The sequence below is a fragment of the Melospiza georgiana genome, chromosome 10 (assembly GCF_028018845.1).
Source record: "Melospiza georgiana isolate bMelGeo1 chromosome 10, bMelGeo1.pri, whole genome shotgun sequence".
Lineage (NCBI taxonomy): Eukaryota > Metazoa > Chordata > Aves > Passeriformes > Passerellidae > Melospiza > Melospiza georgiana.
Genome location: NC_080439.1, coordinates 14,928,291 through 14,954,477, shown reverse-complemented (window position 1 = coordinate 14,954,477; position 26,187 = coordinate 14,928,291). Strand labels below are relative to the sequence as shown.

General features: G+C 39.0%; 1 protein-coding gene across 6 annotated transcripts in view; it reads right to left on the bottom strand.

Moving 5' to 3' along the window:
- Positions 1-26,187, bottom strand: part of TRIP12 (thyroid hormone receptor interactor 12) — a 77,783-nt gene that overhangs the window by 38,472 nt on the left and 13,124 nt on the right. For 4 of the 6 annotated variants that reach the window (XM_058030749.1, XM_058030752.1, XM_058030753.1 and 1 more), the window contains exons 2-4: positions 14,168-14,314; positions 5,547-5,672; positions 3,773-4,572 (exon numbers count right to left, since the gene is read on the bottom strand). In XM_058030749.1, the coding sequence (XP_057886732.1) occupies positions 3,773-4,572; positions 5,547-5,672; positions 14,168-14,265 (1,024 nt within the window). In that variant the 5' untranslated portion in view covers positions 14,266-14,314. The remainder of the gene's footprint in view (positions 1-3,772; positions 4,573-5,546; positions 5,673-14,167; positions 14,315-26,187) is intronic. The other 2 variants (XM_058030754.1, XM_058030755.1) reach the window with 1 other exon arrangement.

Here is a 26,187-nt window from a genome sequence, read left to right as displayed (position 1 = left end):
GTTCATAACCCAGAAAGCCCTTCATGTGCAGTTCAGAAAGGCAATCAGGAGTGATTTACTTGTTAGGACTGGAATTTCAGTCTTCAGATTGGCTCCTGTGTGAGGCTGTTCTTCTCACCAGTTGTGAGAGGGTAAAAAGAGCTGTAGCAGGGGAAGGCAAGACAGCCTCCTGTTTTTGCAATATTCCACTATCACCCTCCCTCAGTACCAAACTAGACATCCTCAGCTCTTATTAAAGCCCCACACAGCCTGTAATCACAATTAAACAAACTATCTCCAAGCTAGCCATCTTACTGCCTCAATCCCAAATCCACAGTTCCAAGGCTCTAACTACCGTCACCCAAACCAGCTCTGTACCCACAATCCCAAATAAACTGATTCAGAGCATTCTTTTCTCCCTCACCTCTGCCAAATCCCTCAAAGGAAGGAGTTACATACCATTCACACTCCATCTTTATGTTCACGTGGTTTTTCAGTACATACACCAATAACCTCCCTAACCCCCCAAATCTCCAAGTATTAGGTAGAGACAAGAGCTGTCCCAGGCAGGGACAGCTATCCCAAGTTACCCTGCTCTTAGCACTGTCCCAGCCATTGCTGCCAGCATCTTCCTACCTAGGGGCAACAAGACAATACACAAAGGACAGCAAAGATTTCCCCAATAATGGAAACATAACTGAGTTTGATTTTATATTGTTGCATAATCAGTAACATGACCCAATCTGCAGTGTTTGAAAAAAGCCCCTCCAACATATATGGCCTGAAAGGGATGTGAAAATAGTCAAGTCACAAGAACAAAATGAGAAGCTTGCTTTCTTTCTCTCTTCCCCCTTTCCACCGTGAAGAAATATTCAACTACTCAAATAGATGTGAAGAGCTTTAGAGTAGCCTGTTTTTATTATTCCAATATACTCTTTAGTTGTCATTCAGTGATATCACTGCTCTGTTATGGAGACTGCTGGGTAGAGCCTAACACTCTGAAAGTCACCTGGGCTGGATTTAACACCTATTAATCTATCCAGGACGGATGGACAAGAAACCTCAGGGTATTGTCCTCATTCTCCTTCAGCATGTGAAAAACTTCTGCCAAGATGGCAACCATGTTTCTCCTCATTCTTCTCTTCAGCAGAGTAAGTCAGATCAGCTGCTGTTATTTTTCATTCAAAGACCACAGCCCCTAACAATGATTGCTGCACTTCTCAAACTGCATCATCTCCAGAAAATAAGAGCATTGCGTTTATATAAACATGACTTACCAGATAGGGCTTTCAGAACCTGGCGTAGTGGAAGGTGGCCCTGCCTGTGGCAGGGGTTTTGGAATTTAAGATCCCTTTCAACCAAACCATTCTATGATTTTATATCAGCCTGAATAATCCCCCCCCCTCCTCCCACTTATTTTCCTAGAGCCACTTCCACGTATAATTTTCCTGATGTTATTGCAACTGTTATGTTTTCTTTTTTCTTTATCTCCCACTAATTCTATAAGCCCTATTTCAGACTTCTCCAAACATGTTTCACAACATACACACCTATAAAAGCCTATCAAGTTTAAGCTTTACGTTTCTACACAGAATTACTATGATTTCTAAGGATTTGTTTCCAGGTAGAAGGGTGTACACCTCAATTTCATCTACACCACTCTTTGCTTTCCTGCTTTACAAAGCCCCACAGTGTTAGTATTTGTGTGAGACATCACTTTCTTCTGCTCCCTTATCCCCTAAGGTTATTGGTCTGCTACAGAAAACAAATTTGAATTCACCTATTCTTTCTCAAAAACCTACCCTAGTGGTTCATTTTTTTTTCATGTTTTCACAACACTTCTCAGCATTATGCAAAATGTGCATTTTGTTAAAAAACTTCAAATTTTTCCAAATAGTTTGAAAGTGTATGTCACACACACTTTCTCTTTTTTAAAAAGACTAAGCTAACAGTAGTTATTATTGATTCAAAGATCACCTCAACCTGTTGTCAGAGAGCACTATTTGAAAGGCTGAGACTGTTTGAAAATATCATAGTTTAAGACTTCTGTTCTAGGTTGGGCTCTTACAGTGATATCTGGTGATCAATGACATTTTACTGGAGTATATTTTGCTGAAATCTATGGTAAAGAAGCATTAGACATTTTAGACTTCCTAATATCACCTGTCAGTACTTTTTCCCTCCCTCAAATTGAAATGGTATCTACAGAAAATAGTTTGGTTCTCCATCACATGTAGAAACATCTCTCACCATGCTTGGTGCCCCTTAGCAGTGACATTTTACACACGCACCAAGTCCCCAACACCTTGGTTTTGTCACATATATTTGAGGATCTTCTGGCAAAAAACCTTTAGCTCTTCTATGACCTGGAAGTTAAGTCATAGTATCTTTCTCAGTTCAGTCTTTGCAGTAACAGTTTAGGCTCAAATTCTAAATGCTGTTCTCTCAAGGTACACTAGACATACACACACAATCCTTTACATTGTGCTATTCCACCCTTCCCTTTCTCACTCCTTCAAGAATTTTTTTAACTTATCACATTTAGTCTCTGCCTTCATCTTCTTGTTCACTCGCTGGAGATAAATTCTCTTTCTCCTTCTTGTTGCCTTTCTTCATTGCCTGTAGTCTGACTTATTTCAGAACTTGCTGGTCGTTCCCATTGGTCCCTGTCTTCTACTCACTTCCCTCTCCTTTCACCCTGTGCAAATTCAGAGTTTTGATTCTGGAATTCATCACCTGGTAGCCTTGAATCACAGAGCAGGCAGGGGAAAAAAAAACTTTGTTGTAAAGCAAATAACTCCTCTCTCCTCAAATGCCATTCTTCATGTTAGGTGAGGTCATTCCAGAATCAATACTCCAGTCATGCACACTAGCCAAAACACACCTGTAAATTTAACAGACCTATGTTGAATCTACAGAAAGACATACAGTTGCTTTTGATTATTTCACCTACTTCCAGCATTAGTATTAGGTATGGATGTGTCCCCATTCAGACAAGCTACTTGTGATCACGCCTAAGTAAAGGAACAACAGTAAGCAAGCTTAGGAATCAACCTCTTACCTCAAGTTTAGAGAATGCAAGCAGTAAATAAATGATTCAGAAGACAATGACAGTAAAACACTTTTAAAAAAAAAATTGTTGAAGACAGAGTTACAAGCATATCTGCATACTAGCAAGCAGGTGCTCTGCTTGGAAACAGCCTGCATTTCTCAGTGATCATGCTTAGGAACAGTAGCTGCTATTCAAACTCAGCACCAGAGAGAAGCCATACTTTGTAAGAACAACTCTAGAAAATAAAGTGACTGATATCCCCAGCACTATGTACACCAGGTTTACAAGACTACAGTTCTTAAATGTCAGATCCTCACAAAAAGAAGAAACAGGGAAGTAAGTCTCAAAGAAGATACCTCATATGATATGTTTTCCAGCACTCATCATTCCCACTTCCAAACAGAAGACTTAAGAAAATAAGGGGGAATAAACTCTGACAAAAGGAATATAATCAAGAGTGTTTTATAACATATATGCCCCCATCACAACATCTAATTATTTTCAATGTATTTTTAAAATTGATTTGTTAGACACAGAAGCAACTAAAATCCACAAAACACTGTCTGAACTTAAATTGTCTGCTTTAGCTGTCAATTTCAGTCACAGCTTTACTTAACTCAGCAGAACATACTAAAAATTAATTTCTAGGAAGATCATAAGCAGCTTGAAAAAACAGAAGTATTTGTTTAGAAGACTTGATTTTAAAACATGTGTTTATCCTTCCAGAAAAGAATTACTTACTTGCTAGCTTAGCCTGTAGTCCTGAAGGTCCAGGTTTTGATGTCTCCGACTTGGAAGAGCCTGGTAGAGACAGTTTTGTTTTAGGGAGACTGACTTTGGGGCTAAATCGAGCAGCCCAGTCAAACTTTGAAGAGCCACCTGTTTTACTTGGTTCTTTGTCCCTGCTACTCCTTCTTGGACTGGGGCTGGATGCAGAACGGGAACGTCTAGCCTTACTCTGGTCCTTTCCCTGTTTCACTCTGGCACCCTGAGGAACAGTAGAAGAAGCAGAGGCAACAGCAGAAGAGGAGGAGGAGGTGGAAGCTGAAGAAGAAGAATCGGTGATGGTGCTACACCCAGCTTTGGCTGAGGTCACCGATTTTGAAGCCAGCTTGGAGACTTTTACTGACTTTTCTTCAGTGCCAGTTGATTCAACTGATGACCCACTCTCTGTACAAGACAGATTCTCTGTCCTTTTCCTTTTCTGACTTCGGGAGCTACCAGCAGCTCCACCCTTTCTGGTGTGAGCCTTGCTTGTTGATGGCAATTGTGTAGACTTGGGCTGCTCTTGGTCTGAGTGTCTTCTCTTAGATTTAGTATGTGGCTTGTTAGTTTCTGAGGAAGTTTCAGTGTGTTGAAGTGCTTTGGGTTTTTTAGCAGAGCTAGGAGAATTGGTCCTCCTGTAATCTGGACTAGCACTGCGTTTAACTCCTCGAGAATTGTCTTTCTTAGGCACTTGCCCCGTTTTTTGCTTTTCTGAAGTATTGACTCTCTCTGGATCTTCTTGTTGTGGTATTAAAACAGCAGATGAACTACAGCCTCTGTAGAAGTAAGCAGGAACAGCATTAGAGTTGAACTCAAGAAGCCCCACAGTTTGTAAGAATTCTGCATGATAAATGTCATCATTGTTTAATAATAAAGGATACTGCATGTAAGAAACACTGTTCAGCTCACACTAAAGCAAACAAACAAAAACCCCCACATGCTTGGATGCGAACAGTCGTACTGCACATATCTGCTAGCATAAAACCTGAGTATATTGCAAAATAAAAGCACCATACATCACTTTTTTTTAAAAAAAAGTAAATTTAACTTGAATAGATTTTACTTTTACACATAGATGTCAAACTGATTAAAACCAAACAAAAAAAAAACAAATCAAGCCATGAAGCTATTAACTGGATGTTTGGGAATATAAGTTCCACAAGAGAGTAAGGAGTGTTCAGTAATGCATAACTAGTCATAACTGGATTCTAGTTCAAGAAAGGCTCTTAAAGGATGGTTTCTCATCAATCTTTAAATTGATGTAGTGTATCACATACAAAATTGGCAAAATTCTCTTCTACGTAACAGAAAACTGTTGTAGAGTGTATATAGCAGAAGCATAGGAAGAGCAGACAAGCAATACCAAGATTACCCTGAAGAACATAGGACTACAGGCCTTTATATTATTGCACATTTCAATTCATATTGGACATTGCTCTAAACTCCTTGGGCAATCATCCCCCAACATGAAGCACAAGAAGGGGAGAAACACCTTGCAAGTATTCCAGGACTAGTTATGCAGAAATAGTTTCCTCCCCATCACTGATGGAATGCTCTTAGTTGGTGAATTAGAAAAAGAAAAAGCAAACAGGACTGGAAACACTGAAATATATCCAGTGAATGCAATACCTAGATTAGTTAAATATCCATTAGTCATATGTTTTATTAGAACTCTGTGTAACTCAATAATTATACAAGTTTTTCAAGTGCAGATAACACTGGTTAACATATGAATATGAAGCACAATTACCTTTTAGAAAAGTATCCCTTGGACTGTTCAGAAGTAGTATTAGACTGCACTTTGGGTGTCTTTGAAATAGATTTTCTACTCTCAGGAGGGCTATGTGCCTTATGCTTTGCCTGCCCTAATTGTGACCTGTCAGCAGAAAGTCAAAACAGAAAGCTATCAGGATTCCAAGATACAGATACAGACCTGTAGGTGGAATATTGTTTATTTTTGTAGTACTTATACATAGTAATTCACAGCTACCAATTTTTCCATATCAGCTCCTAATATTAAAGCAACATTTCAAAAGAACCACGCAATGCAGTTACAAATCACTACCAGTGTAACTGTTTTGCAAAGCACACAATTATTTAGTCATTTTAAATGAATAAAACATCTTAGCTCTGAGTTTTGCAGGTAAGTTCAGATCATCTTAGTGTGCAAGATTACTGAATTATTCACTTAATGATTAACCTAGCAGAGTAAAGCACAAGACTAGACCATCTGTCAAAGATCTCCTCTCAAAAATAGATATATTCTCATCTACCTCCAGATTCCAGGCATTAAGTCCTTATACAGTTATGATTATTTACATCTTTACTCTTCAGTTAAAAAAAAAAAAAAACACAAAAAAAAAAACACCAAAACACCACAAAAAACCCCCAAATGCTCACAATGGGAATGCAGCCAGTTCCACTCGGTAGGAAAGCTCAACCATACCAGTTATTTTCTGGCTGCAGCATTTACCAGTTCAAAAAATTGAGAACTGTGTGGTAACAGCTGAAGTAAGAGGAATGAAGAAATGCACACCACCAATGAAGGCAGTCAAATGAGACAGGAAACTTGTGATGTCAGAGACTGGAACGAGTTTCACATAGATAAGCTGTAAGAGTTCTTCTAAGCAGCTTTCAGCTGCATGAAAAAAATGGTTTATTGTATGAGCTCTGACTGAAGGACAAAGATAATACTGTACACTATGGATAAAATTTAAGACTTAAAGTTACATCTTTATATATTCCACATTTACTTTGAAACCCACTCAGAATTACCATCTGCAAGACTCAAAAGAGAATGCTCATCAGCATTTAAAACAGGACAGCATAAATAATTTCTAAGGCAAGAGACATCTCACTTGCACTTCCCTGGATAAAATGCAGTTTTTGACTCAGCTGGCACCAGGAAAACCCTACTGAACATATCCTACCTACAAAGAAGGCCCAAGAACCACTAAGTTCTGAAAAATCTCAAACTAGTCCAGTATTAATGCTGAAAGAAGGAAAGTTTCAAAGTTAAAGAACTGCTGATTACACGGTCACATGCTATTAACCCAGGCCTAGACAGCTTTTGAATTGAGCTCTGCAAACACCCATGGAGGATGGGGAAGAATGTACACTTCCATTTTAAGTGTCCTGCTCCAGCCCATGACCCCAAACATCAAAAAGTTTAGCCCAAGAGACTAAGTGGAACTGGCAAGAGTTCCACAAGCTTTAAAATGAACTTCTTCCAATGAAATGCCAGAAGTCTGGTAGTATAGGCAGAGCTAAGTATACCATTGACCACTAGAAAGCTTCCCCATACTCTTCAGGACTTCAACACAAACTTGAATCTCAGTAGAAAACAAGTATCAAGTTTAACCATCCAGATGAAAACCAAATGCTAATTCACTTAGAGTCAAAACAGTCAAACTTCAGCAGTATGACTGTTTTTCCTGATAACTTTCCTCCTTCTGCTTTCTTCTGAATTATTCTCATTTAGGCAGTTACTCAGATGAATGCACATAGACAGTACATATTCAACATTTTCTGTGCCCCATCTAAGAGTGTGACAGTCTGAAAGATTAAATTAACAACATCTTCTCCAGACTCCAGTAATTAATTTTTTTTATCGCACTATAAGAAATATTGTTTACTATCAAAAGCAAGTGAAACAAAACTCTTGAGGTCACAGTAGCAAACTCCATCAAGGTAAACTTGGGAATGTTTCACCTAATCTTGAGTATTTGGATTTTCCTTTTCCCAACAAAAGATTAAGGCATGAAATTTAATTTTCCCCATGAAATGTTTTTATTATGGGAGTAACAGACATTATTACATAATTTGCACTTGGCAGGAATCTCAAGTTTTATGTAAGCTAAACTGATCAGGGTTCATTTATTCTGAAGTATATTTTAAAAGATTACTTTCCTGTAAAGATTTTTGCTTTGCTTTAGATATTCACAAAACACAATAACTGAAGAACTTTTCAACTAAAATACTGCTAAAACAATAGATGCAAAACAGGCACTGAAGAGTTTCCACTTGTTTCTGGCTCCTCCCCTTTCACATTTAAACCCTTCTGATTCTTACAAGTTTTACATATACACTTTCATACCAACATCCAATTTGTGTGGACTATTAAGCTACAGCCACATCCTAGGGATCATGAATACATGCAGAGTATTAGCATTTGCTTTCTTTATCAAGCTATCAGTACAAACAGCCTTCTGAGCAGAAAGGTTACATCACAAATGGGGAGTCACAACCGAGATTTTTTTTTTTAAACTGTGCTCTCACGTCCCACTGTGAGTTTAATCATTCACCCTGCATAAATTACAAAAAGAAGGCCACAATACCACAGCAACTGTGCATGCAGTAGCATGTCAGTCACCAGGAACATGACACGAACTCTCCTCTCAGGTTTATACAAGAACACTGAGAATTTGATTACAGGATTAAGGTAAAACCTTTAACCATACATCAACAAGTATCATTGTCCCAATTTATATTTAAGTTGTGACGGCTTACTTAAGGTCTCCTTAAAAAAGTTAACTCACATACAAAGGTAGTTAGAATAGTCTGTAAAGTTCAGAATAAGCAATGCTTGCAGAGCAATCAAGTGTTATAAAAGATATATGCACAACTGAAAGGCAGATTCTAAGGTTGTAAGCTACATGTATTTGGTCTATAAACCAAGGCTTTCCACTTGTAACTTACAAGTTCTGCAGTCTTTTCCATTAATGTACCATTCATCAAGAACTGTCATTCCAGCAAGAAGTGTTTTGAGAGACTAAGTTCCTCATAATTGACAAAATATCATGAGCTAAGTATTTATGAGCTTGCATTCTTCCATTTTCACTCTCAGGGGCGCCTCCAGAAAGACTGAGCTCCTGCAGCACCTTCAAGCTGTGTTTTGTAGGGGTTTTTTTGTTTTCCTTCCCTCCTCAAACTTAAAGATAGTTTCATAAACAACTCCAAGGCTTCACTCAACTGGGCAAAGCTGTCTGCTGATGCAGATTTTAGTTCACAGGCAGACACTCAAGTTTAGAGTAGCACAAATATACAGAAGTTGACAAGATAACCACCATTTAGCTTGCTGTGTTATATAAACAATATGGTGGAAAATGCCAGCTCTGAGCAAAACCATAATAAGGAACCAACTAGAACCTGTTCTCAGAGTTACTCTGTGCATATTAAAAAAAACCTTTTGAAGTTAGTTAATAAACAAAGTGTTTAATCTAAGTCATGTCCCTCAGCAGCTGAAAGAGAGCTGTTAAATGCTTCCAAACAAAGTCTGCAAAACCTATTTTTTTATTTCTGTCAAAAATGGGATTAAGAAAAAGGCAATAGCACAGATGAAAAAAGCTGTGGAAAACCACCTACTCTCTCTCCTCAGAAATACTCTAAACGTCTTCCTCACCAACTCAAACATCCTATGTAGTTTTTTACAGGTCTCACCTAAGTTCTTACCAGTTAACACATCACCAAGACTGGTCCAAAACCAAATCTTCTGTTTAGAACAAAAGCAATCTAACTGACAAAAGCACTCTTTCTGCTTATATCAAAGTCCTACACAGAGCCAACAAGGATCTCATTTATCATTTAGCCTTCAATTCCAAATACACAAGTATTTATTTTATTCCAAAACATTAAACTTTACTTACAAAGTATCCTACTTTCATATAGAACAACAGTATAGCAGTTATTTATGTCAAAGTGATATGCTGTTTAAATACTACTACTCCTAAAGATTACTTAAGACTAATCATATGCAAAAAGATAACCACCACTGTCATTTAATGTCACAAACAAAAGAAAATAATTTTTGCAGCACTGGTAGAGAAGGTTCTAGTGCATGGGACCACATCCATATACTCTATACAGTGAAACATTGCTCACAACTGAAAGGAACAATCAACTGCTCCATGTCCAGAAAAGATCTTATTGTTTCCCTTACAATACCACTTCCAAATTGCTCTCATTCAAAGTGAATCCTATGGCATCAGTGGGAACTAAGCCAGGAGGGCACAATTCTTCAACACACATGGTAACAATGTCAATATACAGTTATGAAAATGTAATAAGTACCTTCCACCACCTCCTCCTATCCCTATGAAAAGAAAGCTTCATTAACACATCTGCTTCTGTTACTGCTGCAAAGGGAAACTGTAGCAGCAGCTCTCTGACCACAGAGAGCAGGGACAGGCCTTCCCAAACTTTTTCCCTGGGGAAGGCTGTGAGAAACTGTAAGAAAGCTGAAAGAAAGAATTAAAACAATTCACCTGTTACTAGACAAATGTAGAATGTGTTATAGAGATGTGTTTACCAAAAGGTAGCAATGTGTTAGGCCATCAATGAAGTCAAAACTGGTGCAATCGTAGCAGTAATTCTACATTCGGAGGTAAACACTAAATACTTTTCAAAATGGTATTAAAACCAGTAAGAACTATAATACCCACAAGAGCTAAAATTCATCCAAAGCACAGTTATTGCAACATAACTACTGACAACAGAAAGTGAAGAATCACATTAGTCCAACTTCACTAAGGCCAATTTGTTTACATGCATACATGGGGAGGGAATGACACCACCACCATCCCATATACCCCTTTTCAAACACAGATTCCTTTCTTCTTTCAGAGAAAAGCACACATCACTGTTACAGCACAAATTGCAAATAAACAGCATCTGTCTTTCTACACTTCCTTGAGCCTAGTTTCATTGCTTGTACCTTTAAACAATGCACCTCAAAATCAAACTCTAAAAGCTCCTATCAAGTTACTATACTGAGTATGAATTGCTGGTAAAACTCCAGCAGAAAACCATTACAGGCGTCCCCTGCTCATGGTGACTCAGGTATTGACGTTATGGGGACATCAAACAAGTCCAGTCTAGAGGAAAATGGGTTTGCATTGTTACTTCCAGGTTAAACCAGTCTGTCAATACTCAATGTAACACGAGGGAGATTCTGCTTTTAAAAGAGGCAAGAGAAGTTTGGAATTTCCAAGGTCTTCATACAAGTGAACAGTAGCAGCTAAGCAAGTTACAAAAGACCTTTAAGCTGTAGACGTGTCAAAGATTATAGAAAGACATACATTAGCACTTCAGCTTGGCAGCACTACCATTCTTCTGACTCTCTCTTTTTTAACACCTTTATCAACTAAAATATCTTGCATTCACTCCAGCCAGAGCATAAAAGAGATGAAGGCAACTCTAATGCTATTACAAGGCCATCTGGCCATACCACACACTTACCTTGGATTATTGGCTTTCAAACCCAAGTCTGAAATTATGAGTGACAAACTGCATAAACTCTCCAAGCTTTCGTCACTTAATTTGTATTTTGAAAATGCACACACCTCAGCCACAAAAAAGCTTTAGAAAAAAAAAGCTGTTGCATTTCCAGCACTGAGAAAGCTATTTATACAAAGCAGAAATGCAATCAAGTACACAAGTTCAGACAGTATCGAAACCTGTCCTTGCTGGAAGGGTTATGATTGCATATCTATGACCAAAGTGAAGTAACCTCCAACACTGCAGAAGGTGTGGCCCTTAAGTCTGCTTACAAACTTTGTGGCTAATTTGAGGCATGAAGCAACAATCCTCTACAGAGTCCCACTGCTGTCTAATTCCTTCTTTTTTATTGGGAAAGGGGGGAGTTGGGAGTCTTCAATCTCTGCATTGGCCTGCTGTTTCTTAGGGGAGGGCAAGAAATACGTGGATTTAATAAAGTGGCTGAATAAAATCTCACACTGTCTGTACAACAACATCAATCAGAAGTATGGATCAACACAAGAAAATCTATAAAGCAAGACAGTTGCCATTAAGGATCAGTGCCCACCATCTCTGCATTTCAATCATTTCTACTTCAAAGCATACCATATTACAACCACAAGTGACCAGCATACACAAACTACTCTCATAGAACACAACTTTCAACTCTGTTTCATCCAAAAAGATTCCTGTTCAAGTGCTCCAAGACCATTCCACATTAGCCAAAACACAGCAGGTGAGGATGACTGCTTGGCTTCAAAAGAACATCCCCAGATCCAACTGAAATACTAACATAGATACATCCCAAGTTGTTATTTGCTCAATGTGAGCCTATTACTGAAACTAGTAACTAGTCTTTCCACAGTTTGTTTATTCTATTTAAGTGATTTTACAACTCAAACTGAAAAGTTTCATTTTACTGATGACAAATGCAAGAAAGTCTGCAAATAAATTGCCTCAGGTTTCCCAAAGAACTCCATAATGTAAGAAAAAATGAGGGTTTTTTGCTGTGTTTGGGGTTTTGTTGGGTTTTTTAATACAGCAGCGAAAGCAGTGTTTATCACTAGAGTACAGCGAGGCATAACAAGACACATCAAGCTGTGAACTCTAAATCTTCCTGCATAATGCTCAGCAGCAGAACTGAAACATACTATACCACTGCATACTACATACATGGAAGGGTGAGTTCTGTGAGGTTTGTGTTCAAAGACAGGCACCAGCTAAAAACTGTTACCTGAGAGCCTGCCTCTCTCAAAGTCATCCACAAATTTGGTAAGGACCTGAGAGATCTATTTACATCGGTCCTTGTACAAGAGCCATTTCTGCCCAGCACCTTATTCAAAAGGAGATGCTGATAACAGTAAAAGAAGGCATTCATTTTAAATTTTGTATTAATCACCATGCTTTAACCAGGCCTTTTTATAGGCTTTGCCAGCTCAAAATGTTTGCTCAGAAATGCAAAGGCAGGGGAGGTCCTGTTCTAAAGAGACCCAGATTCTAAGAGGACTGTAAGCTTCTTCCATCCTGCTTACTTCAGCAAGGAGCTCTCATTCTGATAAAGTCTAACACACTTTAAAAGTGCAATACACTCTTGTTCATGGAAGTCTGGCACAGATCCAGTGAGGGGTGGAAGAGGTCCAGTCATTTCAGACAAGTCAATCTTCAATCAATGTATGATAGCATAACAGATCACAATGCACCAAAACAATGGATGAGTGACTTCCTTAAAAGAAAACAGTGCTACCCTTAAAATGCTTCCGTTTTTCTGACTCACTCACTGTGGAGCTCCTCCCTGGTATTCTAATGTAAAAACTGAACTACCAGTAGATATCTGAAGAAGAATCCCCCATCTCATCTCCAAATAACTTGCCTCCAATCCTTTATTCTAGCGAGAGCTTTATTCACTCCAGGTGAAGTTCCATGTAAAAGGAAAGAGTTGGTAGGGCAATACCTAATTTAAACATCCACTGAGAGGCAGAGACAACACAGAATGGGCAGAAGGGAACAAAGGGCTCACTATGCCTCTGTTAAAAAACCTATTCTCCAAAACCAATTCTAGCTTACAAAATAATCGGCTACATAAGGCAGGAACTTCCCCTTCCTTATGCCACATTATTTGAGGGGAGAAGCCTTGTGTTTATCATCCGTTATTCTACTTGTACAGTAAACTAGTTTAGAGAAAGTGAAGCTGCATTCTTCAGATTCAATTCTCCCCAAAGTTTCTTAGAGGTTGGCCTTCTTCACCCATTCAACAGTTGTTCAACTTGTTCTCAGTTAGACTTGGTACTAGTAAGAAAATTTACCTAACCTTCATTAAACTTGATAGCCCAGTTCCTTCATAGTAAAAAGATTTTGTGCCACTGATCTTTAATATTTTAATTCTCATCCCAAAAAAAAAATTCAAGTCCAAACTACACATATTCAACAACTGCACCAGTAATGTATCTGAAGGAGTAGAATAGATAGGTTATAGAGTGATGGTAGGCAAATCTTTCTTCATTAGACTGATCTTTTAACAAAGTTAATGACACACTTATATCCATACAGGATTCACTCACAGCAGTAACAGTACAGTCATCCGTGGAACAGTTTTAAGGATCTTCTTTGTTCTGCACTGCAGAACCAACCACTAACAGACCAAATACAATCTGGTCCACTTGCTCATTGTATCAGGCATATTAAATTATGCCAAACCTTTTTTTCTTGACTTATTCAACATCTGCACAGGATCTAGATGCAGTGCAAAGGTATTCAGTACCAGTTATTCAGTCTTGCCGAAGAGGAACATTTTCCCAGATTCCCAGTAATGGACTCTCCCTATCATGCCCCTCCTATAATTATCAGCAAGAAAGACATGGAAAGAATTTCTTACTACATGTGATTTATGAAAAAAGCTTTTTCCCCCCTATAGCTAGCTCTACTACTGCTGTTGTAGCTGAACATGTATGGTAGTGAGTTCATCCATGGGCTTATCCCATGCAGTAACAGTACAGACAGCATTTCAGGGGCAAAAAGAGTTTATGGAAGTTTCAGTGCTTGGACTGCAGGGTGGAAAACATTCTGTAAATCACATGCATGTCACTGTTAGACATTTGAACACTCAGACAGCAGCCATACCTTCCTCCTACTGCGTCGTCTTGTGGCTGGGCCCCGGCAGTGTTCCTCTGTGAACGTCGCAGTGACCCCCCTGGATTGTTACTAGGCCGGTTGGACATTGGCACCTCTCTCCTGAAGGGACATACCCTTTCTAGACACTATCATTCACTGAAAGACAAGAGAGAAGAGCCATAAGACACATGGCATGAAGATTCACTGCCACACCTCCAGAGACAAATGTACAATGGTATTGTTTAAGCAAAAACTGAAGGCAAAAACTTTCAAACTATTTTTAGTTACAAGACACATGGACAAGGTTCTTGTCAAGACATTTAGAACCTTAATAGAGAGCAACCAGGTTTTGGTATATATAGCATACTGAACTAAATGGCCTTTAAAGCTCCCTTCCAACCCAAACTACAAACTCCTCTATGATTTTGTGATGACACGCTTCCTTTCTAGCAGGCTTCTCTAATTATAAGGAGACAGGACAAACACAATTTAGGAGAATCTCTGTTCATCAACATTAAGGAAAAACTCAGTGCTTGATAGAGAGCAACAGCATTCAAGTATTTTAACTCTCACTGTAGGAGATTACAAAGCCCATTTCAGGAATAAGAAGCAGTATTCACAATAACTACAGTGCTTTTTAAACAGCTTCTTTCTCTAGTGTGATTTATGCAACTTTCATTTGCATAAAGCAAGATACATAGTCATTCAGGAAAAAAGATCTAGATATAATCAGGAAGTTCTGCTCATGAGAGCTAAATTAAAGGGAAAAAATATTTGAGACAGAAGGATTAATGAGTGCAAACAATTATTTTTAAAAAATTATCTGTGATGGTTTTGTATTACTACTGCTGGTATTGCTTTGTGATGGTTAGAGATCTACAGATATTATTTTGGTAGTTATTTATTAAAGACTACGATAACCCCCAGCCACAGTCCTCTGAAACAGACATATTTCAAGAACAAGCCTCAGTTAATTCCTCAGTGAAGAGAGGTGACTTTTGAATCCTGTGCTAAATTGGTATTTCCATGTAGAGCATAGCAACAGGACCACAACCAGCAAATCCAGTTTTACTGTTTCTAATTTTGTGGAATCTGGTAAAAAAAGGTACTCACAGGTGAAAAAAAGAAGCTGTAAGAAAGAAAGTAACCCAAGTAACTCAGTTTATATACTGATTTGGTATCCAGAGCACAGTAGGCATGGAGTCTGTCATGAAGAAGTTTAAAACACTGCAGGCCTCAGATTCAAATTCAAATGTCTCCAATGAAATAGTTTTCAAGATCTGGCATTGTCAGTAAAAACAGTGAATAGCTGAACATAATTGTCTATTCTTCTGAAAAGGGCTCATAGAAGTGAACAAAGGTGACAGGAGGGGAAGGGAGGGACAAAGAAACAATCCTAAATGATTCAGTTTTACTGTAGGCCATAAGAAACCAGGCATATAAACACATTATCCAAACCATTACCTCACATATGATGCTACAAGGAACACATATATCATCAATATACCTGTGCAGCACAGGAAATTATTGATCAGCATTCTGCTAGCTCAGATTCAGTCTTGTTACACTGTAATAATACAACCTAATATTGAAAGGTCACAGTCAGCATGCCAGAAATACTTTAAGTATTTCCAGGAATTGAATAAGGATACAAATTAGGCAGAAGAATTGCTCCCCATCCTAATCCCCATATCACAGGAGCCAAAAGCATCTTTTGAAAGTTTTTTATGTTCTTTCTACTAAGAAGTCCAACACAGCAGCAAAAAGCAAACACAGAAAGTAGAATTAATTCAACTAATCACTTTTGCCTTCATTTGTTTTGACTGGGGTTTATTTTTGCCTTGTGCTTAGGAATTTGAAAGAATATAAGTAAAGCACAAAATACACAACCCCACAAAATAGTTGTTTGATGAACCTCTTAGATAGAAGTCCTGATGACTAAGTTGAGAAAGCTATAAAACACTACTCAAAAGGTGACCCTTCCCTCTTCACAACTGTTTCCTCTTATGCAAACTCCTTAGTCAAAGGCAATATTCCCACTAACAGAAAGTTTTAAAGCTTTTCAGTAACATATAACACCGTCAATCTAAAACTTCTTATACTTTAGAGCACAAAAAGATTTACAACAAAACAGAAAAAGCTTGCAACTGCTCAAAATCATTCCAGCTTGCTGGTGCAGCCAGACCAGTCAAGTTCTTAAATTGTAGCATTTCCTTCAGAACAGCAGTGCAAGAAACAAAGCCTGGCATTAATCAGGCTGAAAGCTGAGCAAGGGCTCAGCACCTAGGGGGTCCAGCTGGAGTCAGTCACAGGCACTGTCAAAAGTTTCTGTGCACTCTCTTTTTATTTCCTTGTATTCAAACACCAAAACAAAAAAATCCCCACCTCTCTACTATCAGAAATGAGGCACATTTTGTGCATTTTCTAAAAGGAGGGAGTAGTGTCCCCTTCTGCACGAAGGTCAGCTGGCACTGAAACTGTAGTCATGTCAAACTTTCAGTCATACCACAAAATGGTTGCCACAGAACTACTGCCTCACCTTATAGGGATTGAAATGTGCATTCCAGCAGGTTCCACTCCACAAGAAGCAGGGCTCACCTAGACCTCTGCTAGGTTAGCCATGCACTTTCCCACCTAGGGCCAGAACATGGGCTTCTCCACACACCACCACAAGAGCCAACTGAAGAAAAAATTGCACAGGCAATCCTAGCCCTCCCTAGAAAAACTTTAACACTGATCTGCCTGGCTGTGCTGGTTTTGTCTCTGATCAACCTGAATTTATGCTGAAGTGGCTGGTGCAGGGCTGTGTTTTGGATTTCTGTTGAACACAGCCCTGATAATAAAGCAGTGCTGATAATACAGATGTTTTAAATATTGGTGAAAAGTGCTTAGAACCTTTAGACAGGCCTTTTCTGCTTTTTGTACCGTTAGTCATGCTGGTTAGGAGGCTTGAGGTGCATGGGTGCATGTAGGTTGGGATGAGACCCAGTGAGGAGAGGTGACCCAAACTGACCAAAGAGATATTACAGAACACATGACTCCATGCTCAGTGTATCAATTGGGAAGGAGGAGGACGGGGAGGACATTTAAAGTGATGGTGTTTGTTTCTCCTAGAGAAAGCTGAACACCTGCCCAGCCATGGGAAACAGTCAATTCTTTGTATGCATGGGTTTTGCTTTTCCCATCAGACTCTTTACCTCAACCCACAAGTTTTACCATTTTTACCCTTCCAATTCCCTTTCCCATCCCACTGGTAGAGAAGTGAGCAAGCAGCTGCCTGGTGCTTGGTTGCTGGCTGGGATTAAGCCATGACACAGGGTTTAGCCAGACAGTGTAAGTAGTCTGTGCTTAGAAGTTATGCAGCACAATGTGCTGTCATACTCACAGTATTTTCAGCTGTATAGAAGAATGAAATGACAACTGTTTTATCCTATAAGGCATCTGTCAAGTCAAGATGATGTCCAGAGTTATCTTCTATATTGATACCTCTCAACTTAACTGCATTTCTTATTGGGCAGTTGTTACCACATGACTCCCAGTTTGCTTTTAAATACAGTGCAGCTTCCTGACTCAGCTGTGACATTTAACATCAAAATGCCAACTTAAGTCTCACCGCAAGCCCCACAACCATGTGCCCAGTTAGTCCAGCAATGAAGAGACATTTTCACAACTGTGCCTTCCACATCCTAAAACAACAAGAACAGAGCCCAGAGCTCCCTAAATCTCAGCTGCTCTCATTCAGACTTGTCCCTCTATCTCAGAGCTCACTCCAAGCACTTGGCTTTTTTCCCATTGTCAGGCAACATTCAAAGAAAATGTGCAGCTCAGCAGAGCCCAGCCAAATGCACCAGTGCAGTCCTGCCAGATTTTAAGACAATTTCCTCAACTACACCGATTCTTCCTCACACAAAAAGCTACAACCCTCCATCAGACCCTCATGCTTCCACAACGGACAATACTATTTTGGAATTTTTAAGCTCAGGTCCCCTTCTAGCATAAAGTTATCTGCACACAAGCCTTTTTAATTAATGTTTCATAACTCCATATTCCTAGTTATGATGATGCCAAAGCATGGGCCTGCAGAGGTTCTCATCAGCAGCAGACTCTTTAGAATGAGGATGAATTCCAAAGGCCAGCATTTCATATAAACCCACAACATAACTTTTGAAGCTATGCTATCTAGTGCTTATTTTTATTATGCAGCACAGCATTTTTGAGTTTCAAAACACAATCAAACAAAATCAAATAGTAATCAAACACAATTTGATTACTATTTAAAGTCATCTTTGTTATTGCACAGGAAAGCAACTAGAATTAATTTCTGTAGACCTTACATACCCATTGCAAACACTATAGCTAATCTATGGCCAACATATGGCTCAGAGAGGTTGTACAGGAACACAAGAAAAAAACCACCTGTTACCTTGCAGTGCAGCCTTTACCTTTCTTCTTGTGGAAAGGCCAACAGGAAACAACTAACACGCTTCCATGTTTTTGAAGCAAACTGGGAAAACAGAGAACTACACATCAAGCCTTTGCTTAGCATCCAAATCACTCCCTGCAGGATACAAGGAGCTAATGTAGCTACCCTGACACAGGCTACTGAGAGAAAAAGACAATGACTAAACTGAAGAACTCCAACATTCTCTAGGGCCATTACAGGGTAACATGGCAAATCAGTTACAATACCTGTAAAAATGAACTGAACTCTTCCACAAGGGCCTTCTCAATCTACTTGCATCAGCTCTGTAACTTGTTTAGGGTGTTTGTTCGGTTTGGATTTATTCTGTTGTTTTAGGTGGTAGTTTTGTTTTGTTCTTGGGTTTGAAGTTCCTTGCAAAAATCTTAGTAGTGCAAGAGTTTTTTCAGACTCTAGCACTCTCCTGAATATTTCAGGATATGTCTAGCACCGCTGCTTATAATCCTCCATTATAATACTTGTTACCTGCTTGGAGTTGAGCTAAGTGCACTGGTCAGCATCCTTCCTCTCTCATAGTTTAGTCCAAGAAACCTGGTCCCTTATTTAATGTTGCTGCAGCAATCCACCTCCTCAAAATTGTACAGACTTACTGCCCTGAAGTCAGTATTAGCCAAAAGGAGGAGGGGAAGAAGGAAGAGACAGGAGGATGTTTATATACCTTGCAAGATCAGAACATTTTCTTCCAGCAAGTTGCACATCTTGCCTGCCAGAACCCAGAGTTCAGTGTACATATCAGAAAATATTAAGCCTGAGACTTCAGATTTATATTCCTTTACTTCAATGTAGACAACATTAATTTGCATGATCAGCTGTTTCTGTGATAAATCTTGTCACTTAAGACAGAAACAACGCTCTAAATATATAAGCATACAACACATTTAAGAGCTCAGACTTCAATTGTGACTAAACTGAAGAAATTACTGCCTACGGTTTAGTAACTGCTGAATTGTTTCAGATTTACATCATTTTCAACTGATCTCAGCTGCACCTCATTTTTGCTCACTGTTCACAAGGCTCTCCTCATTTACCTGCAGACATACACACCTCTTTACTTGCCTTACAAGCAAGCACTTGCAAGTGCTCAATTACTACTTCTACTTCAATAGCTGACTTAAATTAAGATGACTTTTTAGTCCAAGGAGTTGCTTTAAACTCAGTCCTCTGCAGCTGGTTTCGACACAATATTCTCCCTTCCTATACTTTCCAAATTCAAGAGTTATCCACTCATTTTCCAAGTTCCCAAAAAAAAAAAAAAAAAAAGAAAAGCTTCAGTAAAACATTCTTCCTAGATTCATTTACAGTGGAAGAGTTCTTTTTACTTCAGTTTCTCTGGAATCATTGGAGTGATTTCAATTAAAAGAAAAAAAGTAAAATAAATCACTCAAGGAACAGGAGTTATTCCCTGTTCCACTGACTTTATAACCAACAGCCATCAGAAAATTAAGGCAAACTTCAGGCCTTGCTACATTAGGAAGTCAGCTTTCCCTTTCCCAGGCTTTCAAGAGGTCAGCCCTTGCCTACCCTTCCAGCCAAGAGAGTGGCAGTGCTGAAGGCCACCTCAACAGGACAGCAAAAGGAGTGGCTAAGAGCTGTGAAAACAGAGCCTGAAAGGATGTAACCACTACTCAGGTTTCCAGACTGCATTTATGCACATATGTGTAATGACATAGTCTCTGTATGAAAGAGGAAGGAAGAAAAGCAAAAAAGTCAACATTTGTAATCTCTTACTGCTAACTGGAAGTTCAAATACTCATTATCTGCAACCAGAGGATTTACAAGTCCTCACAGGTGGTAAGGACACTGAAAACACCTCTGAAAAGATGCACAGCACTACTTGCTAGAGGAATGTCCAGGCTGTCAGGATTATGTGATCCAAAAGCTCATCCATGCCGTGACCCCAATCAAGCAAAGCAGCACATTTACCTACTGATTTCTGGCTACTATCCTTTTGCAAGGACTGGAAGATATGAGAAGTTTTGATTAAGAAAAGATCTAAAGACAAGTATCACATATTTCAGTGTTGGTAAGAACAGTTCTGTGACAGTGACTGAGTTGCAGAAGCTGAATAGTCACCCCTGCTTCAAGCAGATCAATTGAATTTGAAGTCTGAGAGTGCAGAGACCTTTCATTGAACCTGATATGGGAAAAGAAAACTAAAGACTTCAGGGACCTGTAAGAAACATAAAAACTTGTTCCATTAAGATTACAGAGAACTGACAACCACCAAAACAATGGATTGGCCTTTATGCCACAGCCTGAACATCAGTAAGTCCTCCTGGGCTGTGGAAAAGTCAAAGTGAATGGGGCACTATTCAAATTAGCAAATGGGGCACTATTCAAAATTACTGAGAAGTACAGGTACCACTGGCACCAACAATACAGCCAGCTTGTCAGCTGAAGAACCAAGAGAAACCTATGGATGGAGGAGAGGGACACAAGTTGCCTAAAAAATCTTGTAAGCACCTGCAGAAGTTAGACAGCAGAACCTTCCCACACATCTGAATAGCTTAAAGGAACAAAAAACCTAAAGCTTGTACAGGATACAAGTGCAAGCTCAGGTATATCTGGTATGGTTGTACAACTGGTGTTCCCAGCTCATGGTATACAGGAATCCTGAGCTTCATTTCATTAGTGAAGAAAAAAAATCACTATATTTGTGCACTGAGAAATTACATACGGGTCTAAATCTTAACTGAACTCTTGCAAGGTGGTTGAGAGGGCTACCTAACATTAAGACAGTAAAAGTCCTTACTCCTATAGTCCTTTTTTTCTTCTGGAAAAACAGAAAATGCAGTCCAAGGAGAAAAGCTAAGGAATGGAACAAATATAATGGTCTCTTGAGGGCATCCCTCTTCAGTTCTGCCACATCACTGCTTTCTATCTCTCATGTTCATCAAGGACTGAAATATTACAGTTTGTGTCACTCTTTGGACTGCACTTTGGTTACAAAACACACGCATCATCCAAACCTCATCCAAAGGAGAAACTAGGGAAAACAGAAAGAATTTCTTTTTTTTTTCCTCTTGCTTCTCTGTAGTTTTACATTATGTATTGACAGTGTTGTCAACAGCTACTATTCCTTCTCTGCACAAGTAAAAGGGTTAACTATAAAAACCTCCTGGAACATTTACTCACTACTTCATTCAAAGAATTTGCCCTTCTAAAAAAATGAAAATATTAAACTTTTTCTCCTCCAAATAAACCCAATTTGATACTTTTCCATGTCACCTTCCATAACATGTCCAAACTAGTTCAGTGTAAGTTTTCCTCTACTATACAGTTTGACTTGGATTTATTAACAAAGGAAGAGAATGCTCTGACTGTGGAAGAGAGCCAGGACTCAAAGCTTCAAGAAAATATTTTTACGTTTACAAGACCTGTAGTTTCTCAGTCTAAATTCGGTGTCTTCTATTACCTTGGCTTTTTAACCGGCTAAACGTGAAGCTCTGTTACATAATTCCATCAACTCTGCAGCAGTTTTTTGCTACTGAGATATAAAGATTATCAAAAGCATAAGAACCCAGAAACTCCTGAGTCAATCTATATAAAGAAATAGTCTGATCTGGATAGCTGCAAGCTAGCCAGAGACAGCACAGAGCTTCAGAAGCAGCCCAGAGGTATTTAAGCCATGTCAGTAACACAAAAGATTTGTTAGACCACACAGAGAACAGGCACACACAAACACAGCAAGTGTTTGCTGCAAAATACTGAATCACATTTCCTACCTTTATTGACAGAACTTCTTCCCTTTTAGCACAGCAAAGGGAAACAAAGAAAAGTGAGGAACAAATATATTCAAAGTTTCATCTTCTGTACACTTGTGTCAGAGAGCGAAATTTTTCTGCCAAATCAGTCCTACAGCAAGAACTTGATTTCACCTCTACAGGACCTTTAAAACCAACATTACATACTGAGGAAATCTACACTATGAGAGCCTCAGGATGCAATTCTGCTACCAAGTGTTAATAGAAATGTAGCTTCAACTTATAATAAAAATGAATACTTCTTTCCCTTTTTGAAACCAAACAAAAGCAGCTCTCTCCAACAGAAAAGAATACATTTTCCAACAGCCAAATTCTGACCATAACCATGCTGTTTGAACGTAAAGTGAACTGATGTGAATTCTTTGTTTCTTCCAGACTTTTAATTAAAAACACCATAAACAATAAAAATACAATCTAACCTGATCTTCATTTTCAGACTCTAGAAACCCTTGTTTAGCTATGTCACCATCAGAACAGTGGTTTAAGCTTTCACTAACAGCACAACAAAAAACATTAAAAAATCAAAACAAACACAAAAACCACACTGTCTGGCAAGAATGAAGAAGACTCCACTCAGAAGACAGGAATTCACTGGAATGAGGAGCTTTACCTTCTGTGAGACAACACGAATCAAAGCACAGAAACCTTCCTGAAGTACAGATCAGTGACACTGCCAGAAAAAAAGCCAAGCTAGAAGCAGGTGGTCAAGCTAAGACCAAGTAAAAGAAGTGTGGCAAAGTTGGGAAAAGGGGTATTTATTACCAGATAAAAAGAAAAAAATATCTGTGTGTTTTATACAAATTTCAATTTAGTAGCTTATTTCAGTACTTTTTGCAAGTGAACCAAAAAGTACTCAAAACCATCACCACCAATGCTGAATACCCAGCTGCCTTTGAGCTGCATAGCTGCATTTACTCACAACACTGAGTCTGAATGCAGAACCTACTGTTCAAACACCAAGCCTATTCCCTATTCTAATGCCACAGACCAGATGGTGCCTCATTTGCAGTTTGCCATTCACCTGCATCTGGCACACACAGCCCTGAAGCAAAACCAAGTGCAAGAGCACAAGACAAATACTGATATAGTGCACGGCCACGTCTTACCTGCAGAGCCTGTTAGACAATACCTGCCCCAAGTTGCAGCATGGAAGGTTTTCTGAGACCTGCCAAATTCCTCATCAACTTTTGCCAAGCTGTCTTAAATTATTGAGAGACCCAGTGAGCTCAGTGACTAGTAAAACATGGTTTGGTCACCCAAAGTCTAAATTAACACAAGATGATCTCTGCAATCTCCTAAACAACTAGAAGGGTACAGCCAAAAACAAACAAACAAATACAACAACAGAAATCCAAGAGCTTTAATCAGCCACTAGACTGAAGAAATTCAGAGACTAGATGTCACAGAAATTACTGCTGGAAAAAGAAATACAAAAATCAGCAGACTTGTAGATGTGGATTAGAAAAGTTCCACAGATGAGCTCAGGACCACAGGTCTAAGTGTATTATAAAAACAGGCAAAGAAGCAGGAAACTGGATCTTCATTTTCATAACACTCTGCTTCAGCTCTAAACCAGCCTACAAATCTGTTCAGTAATAGCAGCATGCCTTAAAGAGGAAAACTACAAACCTAAAAACAAAAATTTCAAGAAATTATATTTATGCTTCCAAGGCCAGGTAGAAGGTACTCATCTGACTTCTACTCACCTACAACAGGTCCTCAGATTTTTGCATCTTCAAAATATAACTTAGACAAGTTTGGGAGAAATCAGGAGGACTTCAGGAGTTTTAGTGGTGCTTTTCTAACCACTGATGTCCAGCACTGATTCAGACTAATGCCTGTTGAGGCTTCCTTTCCCACACTGGCTCAAGCAGGTTATGTTGTTCCCCTGAACAGAGCCCTCATCCAAATGCTACACAGAAAAGGTAATAGGCCTAATGCATAGCAAGAGCCCTACGCCACATGACACAATCTGGGAAATGGTTTAATTGCAGTCATTGAGGAAGAAATCCAATTAAAACAGGTTAAGTTTCCGGCTTCCTCAGCACTGGATCTGCATATGGATCTTTTGCTATCACAAGAACACTGTAACAACAAACAAAGGGATTAAAACACATTTAAATTTTCTTAACTGGGCAATGCTCAAACCAGCAGCTTCTTGGAACTGTGTGCCAGAGACATATTCTGTCAACCATGGAAAAACTTCTACATTTACATTTTATCTTAGAGTGATGTAATTAGGAGCAAGCTCCAATACACATACCACATTACTGACACAGGCACAATTAAAGACATTTACCTTGTATGAAATCATGAAGTAAACTGCCTACCAAATATCTGTATAAACAGAAGAAGTTCTGTGTAAAGCTGAGCAAAACAAAGTCACAGCCCACGAAACACTTGTTAACACTAAGGATTAAGCTGTCTTTAAACTGATCCTATGAATTGTAAGATCATGACTTTACAGTGCTCAGAGCTCTTCTTTCATGTTAAATACAGGGAACAATAAACATCCCACAACAGTATTTAAGGAAGGTTCACTCTTTTACAGTCATGGAAAAAGTTGTCAGAAGCCAGAGCTTTATGAAGGAGAGTAACAACTTTACAGCACACTTTTTTGATAAGTGTCTACTCCACTCTGCACATTCACACCTTCTCAGTGCTCCACAAATAAAACAAGAGAATGTTGTGGTAACACAGCACTGTACATGATGCTGACCTTGAGCAAAACTAAATATTAGAGCTCTCTGAAGTGCTTTTAGCAGGATGCTAGATTTAGTCTTAGTTTTAAGCTAGACAAGAATTCAACATCACCAAATACACACAAAAAAATCTGCTACAAATTCCTCTCCTCCTTCCCTTATGCGCAAGTACCAATAAAGACATTTTTCTGCTTTACCTCACCAATGATTTTTACTTCGTCTTTCCCAGGCTACCCACGCACTTTCCTTGAACAAGAACAACTGTAACTATGCCCATATGTTACAGCTCACAAGACTAAGAAGTTAACACTAATGAGGTGTTTTTCCTAGGGTCCTAGCATGGCCAGGTTTGTCAAAGTCTGAATTTCCTGTCAATAGTCAATCACTTCAGGGCTGGAAGAAAGGCTCCTTACTTTCTGACAACAAAATGTTCCAACAGATACTGCCTAAATCTGTTCAAGGCCTTTTGTTACCTTCTGATGAATACTGAACACATAACAGAAGAACACAGTCCCTTCACCACCCTGAGACACTCATAAAAGAGCAAGCAGAGCTGTAAGCTTTCTATAGCTTGATCAAAATTATTTCAGAAGATATTACAATAGCTGGTTTGATAAGTCTTTGCTCTTGCAATTTGCTCTGTGACCTAATCAGAATACTCAAAGAGTTGTATTCTATGCTGGTGACCTTTCATCCAACACTAACGATTAACTATGCTTTATGAGCAAACCTACAACCTACTGCCCTGCAAAACAACACATTACTTTTGGCTTGTCCAGGACTGAAAAAGAATAGGGTGAGGAAGAGAAGAAAAGAAGACAGTGTTTCTCCTAAGTGCTTTGTGTATCCATCAATGACATAAGCAAAGCAATGCATCCATCTTGCTTCACTCCTAAAACACATTTTTGAAAGCATGAAAATAACCCCATACTGGTAACATGACACAGAATTGGAGGCAAAGTTCACTCAACTCCCATGCAAGATCTCTTGTGTTTCTGGTTTGTTTTCATAGTTTGGGGTTTTTTTCTTCAAAGAATACCCATAGGACACTCCAAAACTACTTCACATCATCCTCTTTCCTCT